This window comes from Ptiloglossa arizonensis, chromosome 8 (genome assembly GCF_051014685.1).
Source record: "Ptiloglossa arizonensis isolate GNS036 chromosome 8, iyPtiAriz1_principal, whole genome shotgun sequence".
In the NCBI taxonomy this organism is placed as follows: domain Eukaryota; kingdom Metazoa; phylum Arthropoda; class Insecta; order Hymenoptera; family Colletidae; genus Ptiloglossa; species Ptiloglossa arizonensis.
This window is the reverse complement of record NC_135055.1, coordinates 6,528,471-6,546,422: the sequence shown is the minus strand read 5'-3', so window position 1 is coordinate 6,546,422 and position 17,952 is coordinate 6,528,471. Positions and strand designations below refer to the sequence as shown.

Below are 17,952 nucleotides of genomic sequence, written 5' to 3'. Positions count from 1 at the left end.
AAAAGAAATAATTAATCCTTCGATCATTAACTTAGAACACGTTACTTCGTTTATCACGAAATGTAACAAAATTAATATGTATTGAAATTATTTCGAGTAATACAGATAACGAACACGGTGCTTACTGAAATCGCATAACGGGCCTCCATATCCTGACTCGCACTTGCAAAAATCTGGTGCAAAGCAAGTGCCATGAACGCAATCCGTGGAGCAAATAGGTATGCAACGATCACCGGTGGTTGTCTGCGTGTAGCCTTTGCAACACTCTTCCACCGGCCTTTGCTTCGTTATTTCCTGATTGAACAACAACATTATAATATCAAGTAAAAAATTTCTCGTTACTACTAATTCAAACAAAGACTTTAGTTTGCTCACCTGTTTCCTGAACACCGTCTTGAACACGACTTTGTATTTGGAACATCTCGGTGGAAAACTGAAGCACCAGGTGTTCTCCCGCATCGTGTAAGGTTTCTGCTCCGATACCTTCACTGTTATCGTGTACCTAGTGTACCAGCCAAGTGTTAAAATCACGGATTAGAGGCCGTTAAAAAATACGACATTAAAAACAGTATCGTCGCAGCTTAAAGGGACATTCTGATAGCATACAAATTTCAAAAATTGATTTTTTATATATATATATATAAATATATGTAAATCTTTTTAAAAAAATATATATATATAAATAGAGATTTTTTACATCTTTTTTTCTCAAAGTATATGCACTTGATTTAATTTTAGAAATTTCAATAAGTCATATATGCGTGCAAAAAATACAGAGACTTTACAAACTTTTTACAGAGTTTGAAGTATAATACACAAGTGAAATTATTTTATTCTTAAGTACAATACGTTGTACCTTAAAAGCTTCACAGATTTGTAATTGATTAAAAATATTACTCTACGAAGTATGTATCTTTCATTTGTTTAATGGTTCATACCACTGTTTTAAGCAGTAACGAGATTTCACGACAACGGTTCTGTGTTAACGAATTGCTCTAATAGTGTACTTTGTAAGTTATATTTAAATTTTACTTACGTTTCTTGCCTCGTGCAAATATTCGGTCCCTCGAGAGCGTGAGTCGTTCCCAGAACGACAATTGAAGTTACCAACCAAATCGATAAAGCCATCTTAATTTATTATTCTTGGAACAATAGAAAATTGTATGTATCATGTATTTATAATCACATTTCTTCAAAGCATATCTCTCGACGTCCTTTTGAATATTGCGTACTTTAACTTGACAAACTTCATAAGTTCCAGGTGATTAGTATGTTTCTGGACCTGAAAAACGAATGATGTATTATATTCACTCCCTTTTTTACAAAATGAAGACACTACCAAACGTAAGATATAATATCTAATACGAGAATGTGGCGTTGAAGAATTACGTGTAGTGACTGATAATACAGAACAAATTGTACACGACCTTAAATAATCATTGTTTAAGAGAAATTTTTATTTTCTTCAAATTTAGTGTCACGATTGCAATTTACCCTTTCTAATAATTCCTATATTGTTCTATAAATGCCAGATTCGTTGAAAAGTGCAGAAATTGGCAAAATTTATACTTAAGTGAAAATTTCGTGCAACGAATAAAAGATAAATAATTTTATATCCGTTATACGGTGAATAAAAATTATAATTTGAATTGTACAATTGAAATGATTTCCTTTTCTGAATTTCTAATTCGACAAAATTCATTTATCTCACGCAAACAATATACGATCGTTTCTTAATTTCTTTCTAAACAGGAGAAACTGAATGATCTTCTCAATGAGCAGCAGTTACATAAAGAAGAAATATTTGCTAAGCCGCTACTTCAACCGAGGAGTAACGTAAAGCTGAACAAGGACAAATTCGTTCGGTGAATGGGATGTTCTTGAACGAAAATGAGTAACGTTTTAAAAATCGTTAAACAATTTTCATTCACTCGGAGTAGTTCCCGAGCATGTGTTCGGATTACATGTTCCGATCACTGTGCGTCATGTGACGCTCAGAAAAAAATTGCACACGAGCGTTGAAAGCTGATTGCTATTTCCGGATAGTCGTCTTCAATTTGACGAATAGAAAGTTTAACGTTGAGCACTTCGAACAATAATGTGTGTCTCACGGCAATGTGCCGGAAGAATGAAAAATGACATCGTAACATCAATTGTCTATAATTTTTATATTTTTCAAGCGGTACTAATTTCAAATATTAAATCGATTACCCATACATAGCTGCAGCTCTATAGTTAGCCACAATTTAAAAAAAAGAAGACAATCGTAATACTTTACCATGTTCCTTAATAATAATATTAACAATACGACTACATGGTTTTTCAATATTGAATTGAATTAAAAAATTCTCTTTGCACGTTCTCAATAATTATTTAATTTCATTTTTAATAATTATACGATAGATATTTTGTATCATCGAAGATAACCAAAAAATACGATCGAATAAACGTTTCGAATAAACGTTCAATGTATAAAGAATTTCTTGAATCAATTTAAATAAATAACTGACTTTATTTACCGTACAAGCAATATTAAATTTTAATTATTATTACTAATGTCCCCAGAGAAAATAATATTTTTTTTGAATACCCAATGGATTAAAAATTGTTTTTCCTTTAATCGTTATTCAAAATTTTCATCTGGATACAAATTTTGATCATTCCTGGTTAGTAAGATACTTTAGATATTTTAAAGATAGAGATGAGATTAATTACGAGAGACTCGAATCTGTGTTTAAATTAATTGCGTGTCAATTTGATAACGTGGATGGTTATGGCGGACGATATCCGAGGTACATTGATACAGAAATCGTTCGACAAAATCTCTGAATCACGAACCACGATCCGGCGTCACGTTTTTGTTACAACGTGACTCCAGACGCAATGAATCACACGCAACATGTGCGTAAATCGAGTATCAAGTGACACCAGCGATCAGCACGATGAGAGATTCATGAAGAAGATTCGACAAGATGGTTACTTTATCGACATGTTTATACTTGTAGGTTATAGATAAGACAGGAGAAATGTATAATCGATACGAAAAAATTTCGATAATACTTATCATTGGACTGGACTTATTTGACAAGTCAATGAAGCGCAGCTATATTTTTTATCCAGAGTGTCAAGATCGTTAAAAATGTATGTAGATAAAATGATTGCATTATATACACGCATAAACGAAAAGTGAATACTGAGGCATTGGTATTCTAAATAATGTAAGTAAGTTATCTAGAATAATTATAACAGATAAACGTTGCGATCCTTGTTCGAAGTCTTTAAGTTTTTACATTTGCATATAACGGTAAAAGTCTGAAATTAAAAATTCTTAATTTAATACGTATACGAAGAACTGAATATTGTCGGGTTAAAACGGAACTTCGAAGACTTTGTAAATTATTCACATGAGCATCAGAGTGAACGGTGTATTGTAATAATTGTAGCAACTGCGATATTGTAATGAGTACAATCATAATTACAGTTACAACAAGTTTTGTCGCCGTACTAAGTGTAGTAATTAGACGATTGTAGTCTGAATGAATATTAAATACTAATAGGACCCTTCGTAGCTTTAGTTCTCTTCATACAGCATAATGTGTTTTCATTATGTTTGTATATATGCATATAGCTTAACCGCTGAATATGCACCATTAGCTAGCACTCTCCTGTTTGAAACGGCTCCAAGAATAATTGTTTCACACTGTTATAAATCGGTTTTAAATTGAAACAGTTATGAGAACCGCAAAAAAAAAAAAAAAATAACTATTTTGGATGTATTGGTTTTAGCCTATATCGGTTTCAATTACGGTTCTTCAGAACCGATATTAGATCGATATAATGTAACTGTTATTTTTCGGTTCTATTTCAATTGTATATGAATTGTTATAGCGATTTCGTTACGGTTCATAATTCTTATGGAATATGTGAGAATATTAATATGTACATATAAAACGTTTTAAATACGATATTGAATATTTTAAAAGAATTTATTTTTAAAAATTAATTCCTAGTTATTCATAATTGTTTTACAATTTAATCTTATAATTAACATATCATTAATGATTTTTTCTGTCATTTTCTACGAAAAAAATTGGGCGGAATTGCCAAAATCACTTGTGGTATTTTACATAGTTCTGCAGTTTTTTTTGTTTTTATTAACACTAACATAAACACTATTACTAACATTAATTTAATACTAACACTAAGACTATTATTAACATTAACATAAACACTAATGCATCAGTTAATCTTATACTATATATTTAATTTTTGCTGTGTTCTATGTTCTACGCTTTCGAAAATCAAAACTGAAATGATTTATCTTTGACCTAGCAGTTTAATGCATCCTGTGTATGAAACGAAGTCACATTATAAAGAGTAGAGAATAAGAAAAAAATGTCATACACAAGTGTCACTAACAATAACGAAAAATTGAATTTGCTTGTACAGTATTGTCCCGTTATAAGTCGTCATTCGTGTTTCATTGTAAATATTCTCTTTATCCCCTCTACTGCTTTTGTTGTTGCCACGACGAGTACGACAGACTGCGAGTGAACGAGAGAGCACATGATGGCGGCAAACCATAAAGTTTACTCGAGTCTTTGGCGGCTTTGATAACTAATCTTATGTCGTGACGATCTTTAAATTTCGTTAACCAGCCCCTACTGACATTAAATGAAAACGATATCTCAATTTCATTTTCTACTTTGAATTTTTTTCCCCTTAATAATAAATCCATGAGTGGATTTCGTATTGTTTGTTGTTCTAAAAACCATGACGGTTTTCCAAATCCTCAAAACTGCATTTTTTTTTTAAATTTTATTTCGTAGACTCCTTTAGCTGTAAAATTTCTTAATTTACTTTCTGCGCGTTAAATGCGTCAAATTGTTTCAAGACAGACTTCATATTGCTCTGTTAAATTGGAAAAAGTTCCTTCCACCGCGTTCAATTTATTGAGAATGTCAAACTTCCTTTCTACCGTTAATGAGGTTCTTTTTCGGCTCATGATAATTTAACAATAATTGAACTATAATAATACACGCAATTGCAATAACAATTGCAATAGTAAAATTTATTAAAATTTAAAAAAATTTTAATAACCTTTTCTTTAAAGAAAACGATATTTATTTTTTATTACAATCAAAGCTGCAAAATTCGAGCGGCCCTTTATGGTTTGCCGCTGTCATGTGCCATTTCGCCCACTAGTTGTCACACTCGCCGCGACAAAAAACAGAAGAACTGCAGAATGAAGGACTGATTCGTTGGAAGTCGTCCTCAAATAACAATCGATTCGTTGGAAGTCGTCCTCAAATAACAATCGATTCGTTGGAAGTCGTCCTCAAATAACAATCAATCAGTTGCGGTTGCGATGACCGGTCTCTAATATATGTACATATTTTATCTTGAATATCGAGAGTTTAATAATATGATAAGGAAAAAAATCATAATTTTTATTACTATAGTGTACCTATTATGTAGTATATAGAACTGAACTATAATCGAAATAGAAACGAAAAATGACAGTTACAGAACCAATATATCCGTAACATTTATAATAGTTTTCCGATTCTCATAACCGTTTTAAGAATTGAAACCGATACAGTAACTATTCTCAACCCTTATCCCAAAGCTTCCAAATTTACGTTCGATAACATTGCTGCAGATTTCGAATTTATCTCGCCTGTTCTCACGAATATACGATCAATGAACTTTCATTTCGATTTTCGAAAGATAAAACAAGATAGCATTACAGTAGAACAAATTACATTACAGATTCGAAAAAGTCTGTAATTGAAGTATCAGAACGTACTATATTATAATTGTACGTTCGATAACACAAATTGTACCTTTCTATTTTTGTTCTCGTCGAGATCGCTTGCCTTTTTCTTTTGATCGATCGACGTTCTAGAGTGTTCTACTTTACCTACGCGAAAGTCCTCGAATAATTTTGAGTAAAGTTCGAGGTATTAAATAGATAGCATTAATTCGCAAAAAGAATACCATTTTATTTTTCCAAGTATTTCTATCGAATTCTATGCAGAATGTAATGAAACCTTTCGATAACAATATAGTTTAATAATATGTAAAATTGTTACATATTAAAAACATTTGCTGTGATACTACCACCATCTGTGTTTTTATTCCTCTACTTCCTATTGAACGTTAAAACTGAAATTCACGTCCAATTAGCAGCAAGTTCAATTTTAACGATAAAGATGTCTTTGAGTACACTTTTTTTAACATATTTCTCTACAATTCCTTTGCAGCCACATAAAGTTTGGTTGTACGTAGAATATAAATTGCACAGAACGAAGAAGAAACATCGTTGTCTTCGCGGATTCATTCAAGGCTACTTGCTTCGAATAAAGAATGTCGAGTGGTGCTTGAAATTCGCTCCACATTCACTCCCATCTTCCTAAGTCATTTTACAGGCCCCTACTCTCCTAAAAAAAGCGTCGATCCTACTTGACCTTTCGTACATTTAGTTCTCTTCGATCCTATGTGGGTGAGCAATTTGTTGATTACCGACATATTTTTCACATAATACTGCTGTCATTCGATTCTCAATGTGAAAACATAAATTGTCTATACACTAATCTACACCTAAAATCGTTTAGAGAATTCTTTAATTATTTTGAACAGATCATTGTGAACTATATTGTTGTTACACAATTTAAACGTATAAAAATTTGAATAAAAAGATTTTATCGTTTTTTTTTTAATTTGATTGAGGGTCTTCGTGCTATCGCTTGTGTGCAGTCAGAAATATTTTAGAGATATTTCTATCTGAATACAAATGTAATTAATAATTATTCAATTAAAATTCTATCGACAATTTTAATAGGGTCATATTTCATATCACACCGGAAATGTATCATGCTCGACTTGACGCGTATATAAATATTTTGAAAAAGATTTACGAGTCATTATCGAACAGCGGATATAGTCATATGATAATTCAAGAATTACTTATCATTCATTTTCCTTTTCCTTGTTTTTCAAGAACTATTTGCTTTTTATACATTTTGTACGTTAAACTCACCTCAGTTATATTTACACTTGACCTTTTCATATACTTTCTTGTCAGTCGAATTGCAATAGTTACGTAATGGATTAGAGCCTTTTTTAAACATTCGCTCGTAGTTACTATATAGTTACAAGAGCACTTTGCCTTTCATTCTGTTTACTGCACTGTGACAACACGCTTTCAACGTCTGTCACGTTGATAACATTGGTAAACATACATAAATTTGTAAAAAATTATATGCGACAATTAAAAATATATTTATGATTTTTTAGAACAAATGTAATCAGTACTGCACATTCTTTCAAATGATTGTGGATACTGTTTTGAGAACAATTTATAGATTGAAATTGTTACTTACATAGAAATCATGTAAACAGAAAATGAATAAAATAGCAAACGTTAGAAAATAAAATTATTTAAAAAAATATAGATGTTATATGGAATATTTATCAGCAATTTGAACCTATCTATATTACAACATCGTGTGTATATATATATATATATATCGTATTGTTTTCTATATTTACAGTAATTGATAGTGGTCATGCCTCATTAAATTTCGACACTGATAAAAAAAAAATGCTTTATTATATTTTGCCTTCGCTCGGCTTGGCACTCATTTACAAAATCGAATTGCAAAGGATCTTTTAATACTTTAACACTTCTTATATTTATGTTGGGACTTTGCGGGTTCTTTTGTGCGATCGAGGACAGCGGACGTTGCAACCATCAAACCACCGTGGGATACTTCAATCGCTCATTGGGCGGTCAGTCCTTTGGAAGATAGCGCTGCGAGGAGCGTCCAATTTCAAGAGAATTAGCAGGGTTTATTACACAGGAAGAAAGTTATAAACAAGGAAACGATTGCCAGAACTTCTCTCCATGGGATCCCGTTACCTAAACAATACGGCACGACCGTCAAGAACTATAGAGGTAACCTTCCAGGAATTCGGACGGACAACGGCTGTTTTTAGCCGATGGGGTTTGCAGCAACACCAAGCACGCATGGAGGGGGAGGACAACTCCTTTACCTCCAAAATGCGGCCAGAAAGAAAAGACAGTCCTTAGATTCAACGCCAAGGAGCAAGGTCGACTAAGAGGAACACGGGCGAACTCCCGACTCAACAAACAACAGACAGTCTTGTACAATCGACACCAAGGGACAGTTCGAATAAACAGAACACGGGCGAGTCGACTGATAATAACGCGGGCGAACTCCCGACTCAACAATCACGATCACATCAGTACATTCAACCTTCGCTTTCTTATATACGTATCCATTATCTTAATTATAATTATTAAATTACTTAAACCTCAAACTCTGTAACTACAACTCAGTGTCTCGACTGAACATTACAAAAGTCAGCGCGAGGCACAAACAGTTTATTTATGATTCAGTAATGATCAAGCAAGCGTCAATCTAATTAACGTTTCGGGTCCAAGAGATCTCGAATAATATTTCCATAGAAAAAACTTTTAAAATAAAAGAAAACATTTCTTTTCTTCTGAAAAAAAATTATAAAGTATTCTGGACTTTTGCGGAATATTCTATGTTTATAAAATCATCATCAACGTAACAATCGTTTATTCGATACTTTTTACCCGTATTATACAACACCCCTATTGACGTAAACGTTGAAATCAGAATCCATACACTTGACACGAAAAACGTGTACGCCAATTCATGTTACAAAATCGAAGTAAACGTAACAATCGTCCATACGATATTTTTAACTCGTATTATACAATATTTTCTCCATTTCAAATGTCAACATTTATCCTTTGTAGATTCCATAAAATTCTTCACGCAACCCGCCTACGCCTATGCATTTCGTAAGATTGAGATAGCGATAAACGTAACTATCATGTAGAACCAGACGGTACAGCCTGTTCGTAGAATACTTTATACTTGTAACAAAGAGTGGGCTCGCCACTTTTCGTATTAAGAATACTGAATGCAACACGCGTACGCCAATGCCTGTTATAAAATTGAAGTGAACGTAACGATCGTTAACGCGATATTTTCAACTGTTATTATAACATATTTTCACCGTCTCGAATGTTGCCACCCATCCTTCGCAGACTGTGCGAATTCTTCGCGCGACACGTCTACGCCAATGTAATTTATAAGATCGAGGTAGAGGCGAGCGTAATGATCATCTAGAGCCAGACAAGACTCCTGTGCGTAGAGCAAACCAGCAGAGCCCCTCTAATGGCGCGAGTTGTATAAAAACCAGTTGAGTCGTGATACACGCACGAATTAACACACAGAACGACTAACGGTATTATGTTCGTATCCCAGGAGCAGGAATACAGGCTCTAAAAAGGAGGGGGAAAAAAAAGGGTCACGTATTTCTGCGTATTCCGTGTTCGTCTTACGAAAAATGGTACTGCAAGAGCACGTGTTCTCGTCGAAGAGATTATTTCAGTTCTAGAAACGACAGACATCTGTTAAATAATCTATTACAAAAAAAAAAAAAAAAAAAAAAACGTAGTGTACAAATGGTACGGAAATTAATTATCTCGGTCTAAGATATAGTAGAAAAGATAATTAAGAGAAAAGATTATAGGGATTCTATATTTATTATTATCATCGTTTTGGACGTATCATGATGCATTTCTGATCGTTTTCGGTGCTTTAGCTCGAGCAATTTCAATTTGTTTTATACGTATGTAGCAGCAGACACACAACTGCTCTATTTAGCGACTTTAGATTTATATTTTTGTTACTCGACAACGCGTCGTGTATGTTAATTCTCGTATTTAAATGCCAAGAGTTCGCCCCTCCCCCCTCGTGCGGAACACGTGGAGCGGCGATGCACTTGTCGTGTTTACAGAACGCCTATGCGCGTTTGCCGCACGCAGTGGGAAGGTTTGGCGACCTTTCACGAACACCAACGATCACAGACACCACCGGAAGAGTCAATTCAACGTGTTCTCTGTAGTACGCCTATTTATGAAGCAAACTGGAACGACCTGTTTAAGCGAGTTAGCTGATCATTGGAACCTAAAATACGTATGAACGTATACGTACACCGAAACAATAGAATGTTTTGAATAATAATATCAAGCTAGCCACCGATTTGCAGACGATGCGGATCGATTATCCCGAGTTCGAATTTCGAGCTACTCGACACTTTTCGAGTGTCGAGTAGCACTTTATATACACATACCAAGCCTTCGATTGCAGCAACGATGAACGAACACGAGTGTCACAAGCGAATAACTATACGCGCGAATCTGACGAGTTGCCGGGTAAAAGTGTACATTCCAAAGATTTCCATTGCAGAGGAAAGAGAAACGTTCGTCCTTGTTTTACCATTCGCGAAACAATACGCCAACGTTTTGCAACAATTTTGATTATACTTATTTCCAATAAAAAGAAAGCATACACATTTTCCTGATCAACGTTACCTTGAATTCTCGGTACGAATAAATGATTTTCAAATAATTTTCCAAACTCTCTACGTTACGTCTGAAGTAATGGAATACAATGAAATACGATAGAATATAACGTCGAAAATTACTTTCTTATGACCGAAATGATTAAGAATGTTGGGAAATATGCCTGCGAGGAAAATTTATCGCTTGAAAGTTAACAAAAGACCTCTCCACGGAGAACAGGGCGTCGTTTCATTTATATATATATAATAGGTTACTCAATAAGTTTTGTCGTTCCGTAAGAAATGAAGCTATTAGGTTCGTCGTTTTATTTTGCTAAAGGCGGTACTTCCGTTTGATGAACATGTGTGAAATTTCATGTAGATCTGTCGACACATTCGTACATTTAGAGTTGTTCAAAGTTGAAGTGTTAGTATTTTTTTACAATGGAAAAAACGACAAAACTTATCGAACAACCTAGTATATTGAAAATAGTATATCAAGCATACATATATACACTAGATATATACATATATATACTAGATGCGTGTGTGTGTTTATTAATGAATGTAAATTGAGATAACATGTGCGTAAATGGGAATATTTATTCCACGACCAGAGACGAATAAGGAAGAAAGGTATGCACGTCGTAGTTGGAAACTTATTCTGCACACGTGCTCAACGACTCACAATCCCGTGTCACTCGCACAATAATGAATTCAGTGTACTTTTGTACAGCTACACTTGATACGACACACTGAAAACAGTAATCGATTGGAATACCATAGAAAGAAACGATAAAATTCTATACGATGACACATTTGAAATGAAACAATGTAACGTGGATTAAAAATGTTTCAAACAACAAGTTTTATTTCGATCAGATGCTGCGCGTTTATAAATAAAAAATATCATTGTATTCCATGGACCTTCCCCTACAGAATGTATATTTCAGAAATGTGGAACAATTTTAGAAACATTCGAGAGAAAAAAATCCGTGCACTCTACCACAAGCGCAAATCGACTTTCCTGTAAGAGTGTAAAAATAATGATTCATTTCTCTTTGATAAAAATTGTTACTTCATTCTTTGAACTTTACTCTTGAAATATATGTATGTACGTATTATACATGAAAGTGAATGGTACAACTTCGAGAACGTGCGGCAAAAAATACTTGCAAGTTGCACCTTGTACTAAACACGGTGTTTCATGTTCTATATCTCCAATCGGATGTACCTAAACTCTTGCAAGATACATTTCCTAAATAAAGATATAAAATACAAAGTAACCTTTATCATTACACGGGAATGGATGATTGTATTTTGTCACGATCGGTGCCGTATTTGTCAATATTCTTGAACAATCAATCATTCTCGGTATTTTCAGTGTTCCGAGTATATACTTATTAACTTTGCACTTTGATTCGAGAGAAAATAATGACATTTTGCTAGAAATACGTATCGCCAACAGTGAGTCGTCTATTTCTGTAACCAATTAATTAATCAGTCTGAAGCAAGGTCAAACGATGATGAATTAATGAAACATTTTCAAACCCATTCATATTTTCAATGTTCTGCAAATGAAAAATTCTATCGTGCTCATTTTCGTGAAAAGATACAATATATTCCTTATTTCTTTACCAAATCTTACAGAAATAATTAAGATCCTTCGATCGAGATTATCGAAATTAAACGACCGGTTGCGAAGAGCTTGAAAACAATTTCTTCGAGTTTATCGAGAATATCTTTGTTAGTTCAGCAGTTGTTATCGCTTCGAAAAAAAGATGGAACGTATGCTTAAATACCAAGCATAATTCTCGTTTGTATATACAACGACTCGCGAAAGTATTTGTACGTTATATTCTAAGAAAATTCTCCCAATCTATAAGTCTGATTTTAATAAATAAATTGTGTGCATGTAAAGCATACTGAGCTGTGTATGAACAAAATTTTTTGTTGACGAAAAATGTTCTCGAGGGAATGAAATCAAACCTCGAAAATTCAACATTTTTTCATTCTTTTAATACAATCTTTTCCAAGAATTTTTTACGATAGAGCAATAGAGCGATAGAGTACTAAAAACTGAATATTCTTTCTAAGAAATTTTTGCTCTATCTCACACAATTAAAAATTTAAAAAATAAAAAACCAGTCGTTGCTAGCTCGTTGCTTTAATCGCCTGAAATCGTCTAAAATCAGCCGTTACAACTGCCATTTTCTCCTCAATTTTTCAAATACAATTTCGTAATGGTGCGAAATAGAACGGAACTTTTCGAACAAAAAATATTTAGCTCTTAGTGCTCTATAGCTTTGTTGCGAAAAGGTTCCAAGAGAAATTACATTAAAAAAATAAAAAACCGTCGAAACCTTCGAGATTTGATTTCACCTTCTTAAAGAAATTTCCTGTGGACAAAACAATTGCTCCATATATGCACTATTATGTTTCACATACGCACAAACTTTCATTATAATAAAACTTAGATAATACGAATATTTTTGCAAGCCATTGTACATAAAAAAAAAAGGTGCAAACATGTCACAAAACGTGCATTTATTACGACGATAATGTCAAGAATCTAATTAACTATTAAAATCTAATTAACTTACAATAACGTTATAAATGTACACATTAGATTATCGTCGTTTTTAATGGTAAATTAATTATCAAAGAGAAAGATCTTTTATCGTTTCGAGCGAAGATTGAACACCCAATTATGTAAATAAATTGTGAAAAGTGAAAAATTTTATTCAACGAAATCACTTTCGATCACAGATCGTGTGCACTTGGATTCTGCCCCCCCCCCCCCCCCCCCCTCGAACAAAGGAAAGATGTATAATGCATTCTATCTCGGACAATGGAACATTTCTAGCTGCGTGTTTAGAGTGATTTTTAATTAATTTTTCAAGTAAGCATTGATCTATTAGTTGAAAAAATAAATAAATAAATAAATGACGCAACGAATTTTATTTTATTCGCTCGCGCATGTATGTCAAAGATGTTGCAAAATCTTTTATGAAACACGAAACTGTACGCCAAAAATGGACACGAGTGTGATAGATTCGACACGCGGTAATAATACAATGTTCTCTGTTACCATTAACGTCGCTCGTGGAACTTTTATGGAAGACCCGCATGAAACACAGATAATCTTATGTAAACCCATTACACGTTGTATATGGGAATAGAGTACAGATTGTATAACCCGCTGGTGAATGGAGAGATTTTGTGATTAACGTTAAGTTGGTCTCTAGAGTGATGGTTACAATTCTGTGTGTAAATCAAATTGTATAATTAACTCGATTCTCGAAATATACGTATTACCATCGATGGTTTACTATTTAAATCGTCTTTTGCATCAGAACCGTTTATCTCTTTAACACCCTGAAATTTATCTTACACTTTCAAATTATATATATTTAGTGTAGATGGATTCCCTGTGACAAAATACGTTGAAAATACGAATTAAACTTTTCTTCCCAAAGACCATCGAGCGCGCGTTGTACCGTCGAATGTTGGGCGCACGCGCAACCCGCGAACTTTGAATCAAATTTTCGCGAAAACGATAAAAGAGTTGAAAGATACGTTAAAAATTCCCTTGGATAGGAAAAGTTATTAAGTAATTTGTTACTAATTTGTCCAATCATCGCATTGGATACGTTGTACTCGATCTTTATTTATTTATCAAAAGATTCCTTACACATAATATATTTAGTGACTTCTTCCTCGTTCAATAACTCATATATTATCCATTAACCTCTTTTTCTGTTTTTTTTTTGTGCCTTATTTTACTTCGTCTAGTGGTTGCGTTTAAAAAGCACGTAAAATTTAAATAAAATAGTAAAAGTACTCGTTTGATTAGGATTAGATATTCCTCTTGAATTATCGCTTTGGACTAGATATTTCTGTTACGTTGCCTAAATTGTTCGAATGTGATTGAATTTAAAACTGTTCTCCACGTGCAAGACCGAAGAAAGGTCCGAGCGAAAAATAATTAAATTTCGTGACTTTGCGTTGGAACGAAGACACACGTGAACGTAAATAATCCTGTTAAAGTGCGAAAAGGTGGTTTGCAAAATAGAAGTACACGCGCAAGCGACGACAGAACGCACAAGAGGGGTCGAACCCTTCGACTTCGACCTAAAAGGGAGTTAATTTGCTTACATTAGGGGAGGGGGAAAGAGAAGTTTCAGGGACCCGGTCTACGCGCAACACGCACGCGCATGAGTCACAGGATGTGGAGCGAGCCTAGCGATAAAACGTTGCATCGAAGTTATCGTCTGTCTCCGTGCGAGATGTGCATCATTGAAATGTCATTGTTTCTGGGAATTCTGTTTCCAAACAAAAGATGAAGCGACGAGGAACGTGCTCCGATAATCATAAAGAAAAATTAGCCTAGCTGACTGTAAAGCAAATTATACACTACGAATCGACGAATATGAATTACTCTCTCTGGAAAAACGAGGTGTTTCGGTTACAAAGTAGGGAATGCCCGATCTTAACACTAAGTTTACAGAAATTTTTTGCGTCAAATTGACACGTATCAGGAAGAGATAGATATTCTACACAGAGAATTATAAAATTAAAAAGCTTTGAAAAAAATGAATTTCGATACATATTTATCTCGTTAAATGGATAAAAGTCAGTACAAATGGTAGGAGAAAAATGTAAACGATTTCTGTAATGTTCCTCATCGATTAAAATGACGTAACCCTTAAACCTAATGTTAAAAAAGTGGCTAAATCTAACTCGTAAAATTCATTATTATTTACGCGCCCAATGAAATTTTTAATCGAAGTATCATTGGACAACAAAGCTGTTAGATATATTATGAAAACGAGTATTAGCAAGTTTAATTTCCACGAAATAAAATTAATCGGTTCTCTTTTGCTTAGAATATCATTTCTTTAATTATTCATTCGGCCGAGTACATAAACTTGCTTTCCATGCTATTCAGAAGAGTATCGATTGCATATTAAATGAAAGACTGGTAGTGAATAATTTATACTTTATGTAACTGTAATTTTTCAGAGACAGAAAAAGTTCTGAATATAATAAGAAATACTTGCAGATTATGATTCTAGGAAAATGAATCTATGCTGGACAATGAATTAAATATTGAATAGAATATTAATACAAAAAAAAAACGGGGTATTTAAAGTAGACAGTTTTATTAAATATTTAATTTATATATTGAACCTTTAAAAAAGCAGAAAAAATCCTCAAAAATAAAATCTAATTTTAGTCAATGAACCATAAATGCATCAATGAAACATAACTTTACCGCACAATCCCTTATCTAATCACGAAGAGCCTCGCCTGTGGAGTAAGATAAAGTGAGAAAATATCTTATCCCTGCTTGTCATCCCAGAGGATTACAGATAAAAACTAAGAGTTTCGATAGTGATTGCATTTAAGATTACAATCTCTGACAAAATTGAAAACCTTAATACATATCTCACTATGTTAGAACATAATTTCCGCTGTCCAAAGAGTAATTCGTATCCTATCGTCTAAATGATTCTTATTTGATTGCAGATCGCTACGAAACAAAACATCAAGTGTAATATAGAACGGATAAGAGATAGAACCGTGGCATGAAATTTAATGATGCAATGCAAATGGCCCACAACAGAGTCCATAATATTTAGGACTATTATCTCAGAAAGATAATTTCGATTAAATAACTATCAACTAATTCTAATTTGCCACACAACTCGCTTTTAACTTTAGACAAACAAATATAGATTCACGAAGTAGATTACAATATTAACGATCAAATTTTTCCATGTGAAAAATAAATAGTGTCTAATCCATATAAATAGCTGTGTAAATACCCGATTCAAAATATCAATCACGAAAAATTGACGACATCGAATAGTTTATATTTTATGAACATTGGTGATGAAACGCAGGCAAAAGTATCATTTTCACAATGGGGGTACTAATCTATAATAAAATTCTTTTACAGTGCAAAGGAATATTCAACGTGCACTAGAATTTAGAAGTTACAATTAACAAAATTTATTAACCCTGTGGATATTTAATTACTTTTATTCGAACATTGTAACTGCTATAAATATTATAAATATTGTAACTGATGTGGCTATTGTGAATATTCTAACTGTGTGAACAGAGCCGTCCCTAAAGATTTCGGGATCCGGCACAACTAGAGATAACGTAGAGATACAATTTCTAAGTTGAATTTACTACAAAAATAATATAGTTCTAAAAGTATATTATTTGAGAAACACAGAATCCCTCAGCTGGTACCATAACATCCATTTATTTTTTACAAAATGTAGAAGTAACTAATAATAAGTGTAGACGTTTGCCCGGTACCAATGGCGGTAAAATAATTATAAAATGTATTTTTCGTATTTAATAGCACATGATATGTATGTATTTCGCAGAACAATGGTTAACTGAATCCTTTCGTCTTATCAAGAGTGAAAAATAAACGAAACACTCGATTGTATTTTATACTCGTACCAAGATATTTATCGCTTATGCAAACTGACACCAACAAGACTTGTCTTACGTGCGACGTTCGAGTGCACTCGTAGTGTGCATCGTTTCAAATGGAAATCGAACTCACCTACCAAATAATCACATGTTTGCCAACACAATTTTTCTTATATAACCGAAACACGAGGGCAGACAAGTGAAAGCCCCGACTGACGTAAAAGTCGACCGAGCAACTGTATCATTTTTTACCCCGTGCACTTCGACAGTGTAATTTTTCTTTTGTTAAACAATCGGCAAACGAATTACGTGTATAGGAGAAATGACACGGAGGTGAGGCCGTGACTGCACCCGTGACGCTTATATCAGAGAATTTCTAAATCTACGACAAACAATATGAACAGGAAAAACAATCGTAACTAATAATCTTTCGATTTGCAGTTACTTCCCGTAAAAATTATTTCTCCGTGAATCTGTAATTTATTTAAAAACTGAAATAAATCAGGACCTGTTACAAATTTGACACGGTTCGATGTTATAAAACATCGACTCGACGAATTCTGAAATTCGATTTTTTGAGAATATTTTAGTAAATACGAAAATTGAACAAAATACAAAACCTAAGATAAAATTGAAAATTAATTGTACCATTCATTATTTTTTATCTTGTACATATTCGCTTAAAATTCTTATTGAGAAATGTAACGATATGAAACTTACGATTAAAGAATCAAGAAAACCTGTGTTTTTTATGAAAAAAAGTTGCGAATGATAAACATTGAAACAGTATTTATGGAGTGATAACTAAACGCGAGGAAATTACTTCTCAACGCTGCTCATTAGGGGACAGGAAATGCTCTATAAAAATTGTGTCGCACAACATTCTGGCTGCGCAGTCACGAACTTGTAACACACCACACAAACAGGTTTCACAATGTCTTAATAACAATTACGAGTACGATATGTTATCTGCGACAAACAGAACAAAATCGGGATTTTATGCTGCATCGGTAATTTCGTTCTTAAACGTGTTCCCAGAAGTTTGTAACATTTGTTAAATAATGGCAAACGAGTCGAGTGCTA

The 17,952-nt window shown here is 33.4% G+C and overlaps 1 protein-coding gene across 2 annotated transcripts in view; it reads right to left on the bottom strand.

Moving 5' to 3' along the window:
• The window catches only part of Drpr (multiple EGF like domains draper), a 31,951-nt gene that overhangs the window by 7,620 nt on the left and 6,379 nt on the right, over nucleotides 1-17,952 (bottom strand). For both annotated transcript variants that reach the window (XM_076317737.1, XM_076317736.1), the window contains exons 2-4: nucleotides 1,037-1,282; nucleotides 376-502; nucleotides 126-294 (exon numbers count right to left, since the gene is read on the bottom strand). In XM_076317737.1, coding sequence (XP_076173852.1) covers nucleotides 126-294; nucleotides 376-502; nucleotides 1,037-1,128 — 388 coding nt within the window. In that variant the 5' untranslated portion in view covers nucleotides 1,129-1,282. The remainder of the gene's footprint in view (nucleotides 1-125; nucleotides 295-375; nucleotides 503-1,036; nucleotides 1,283-17,952) is intronic.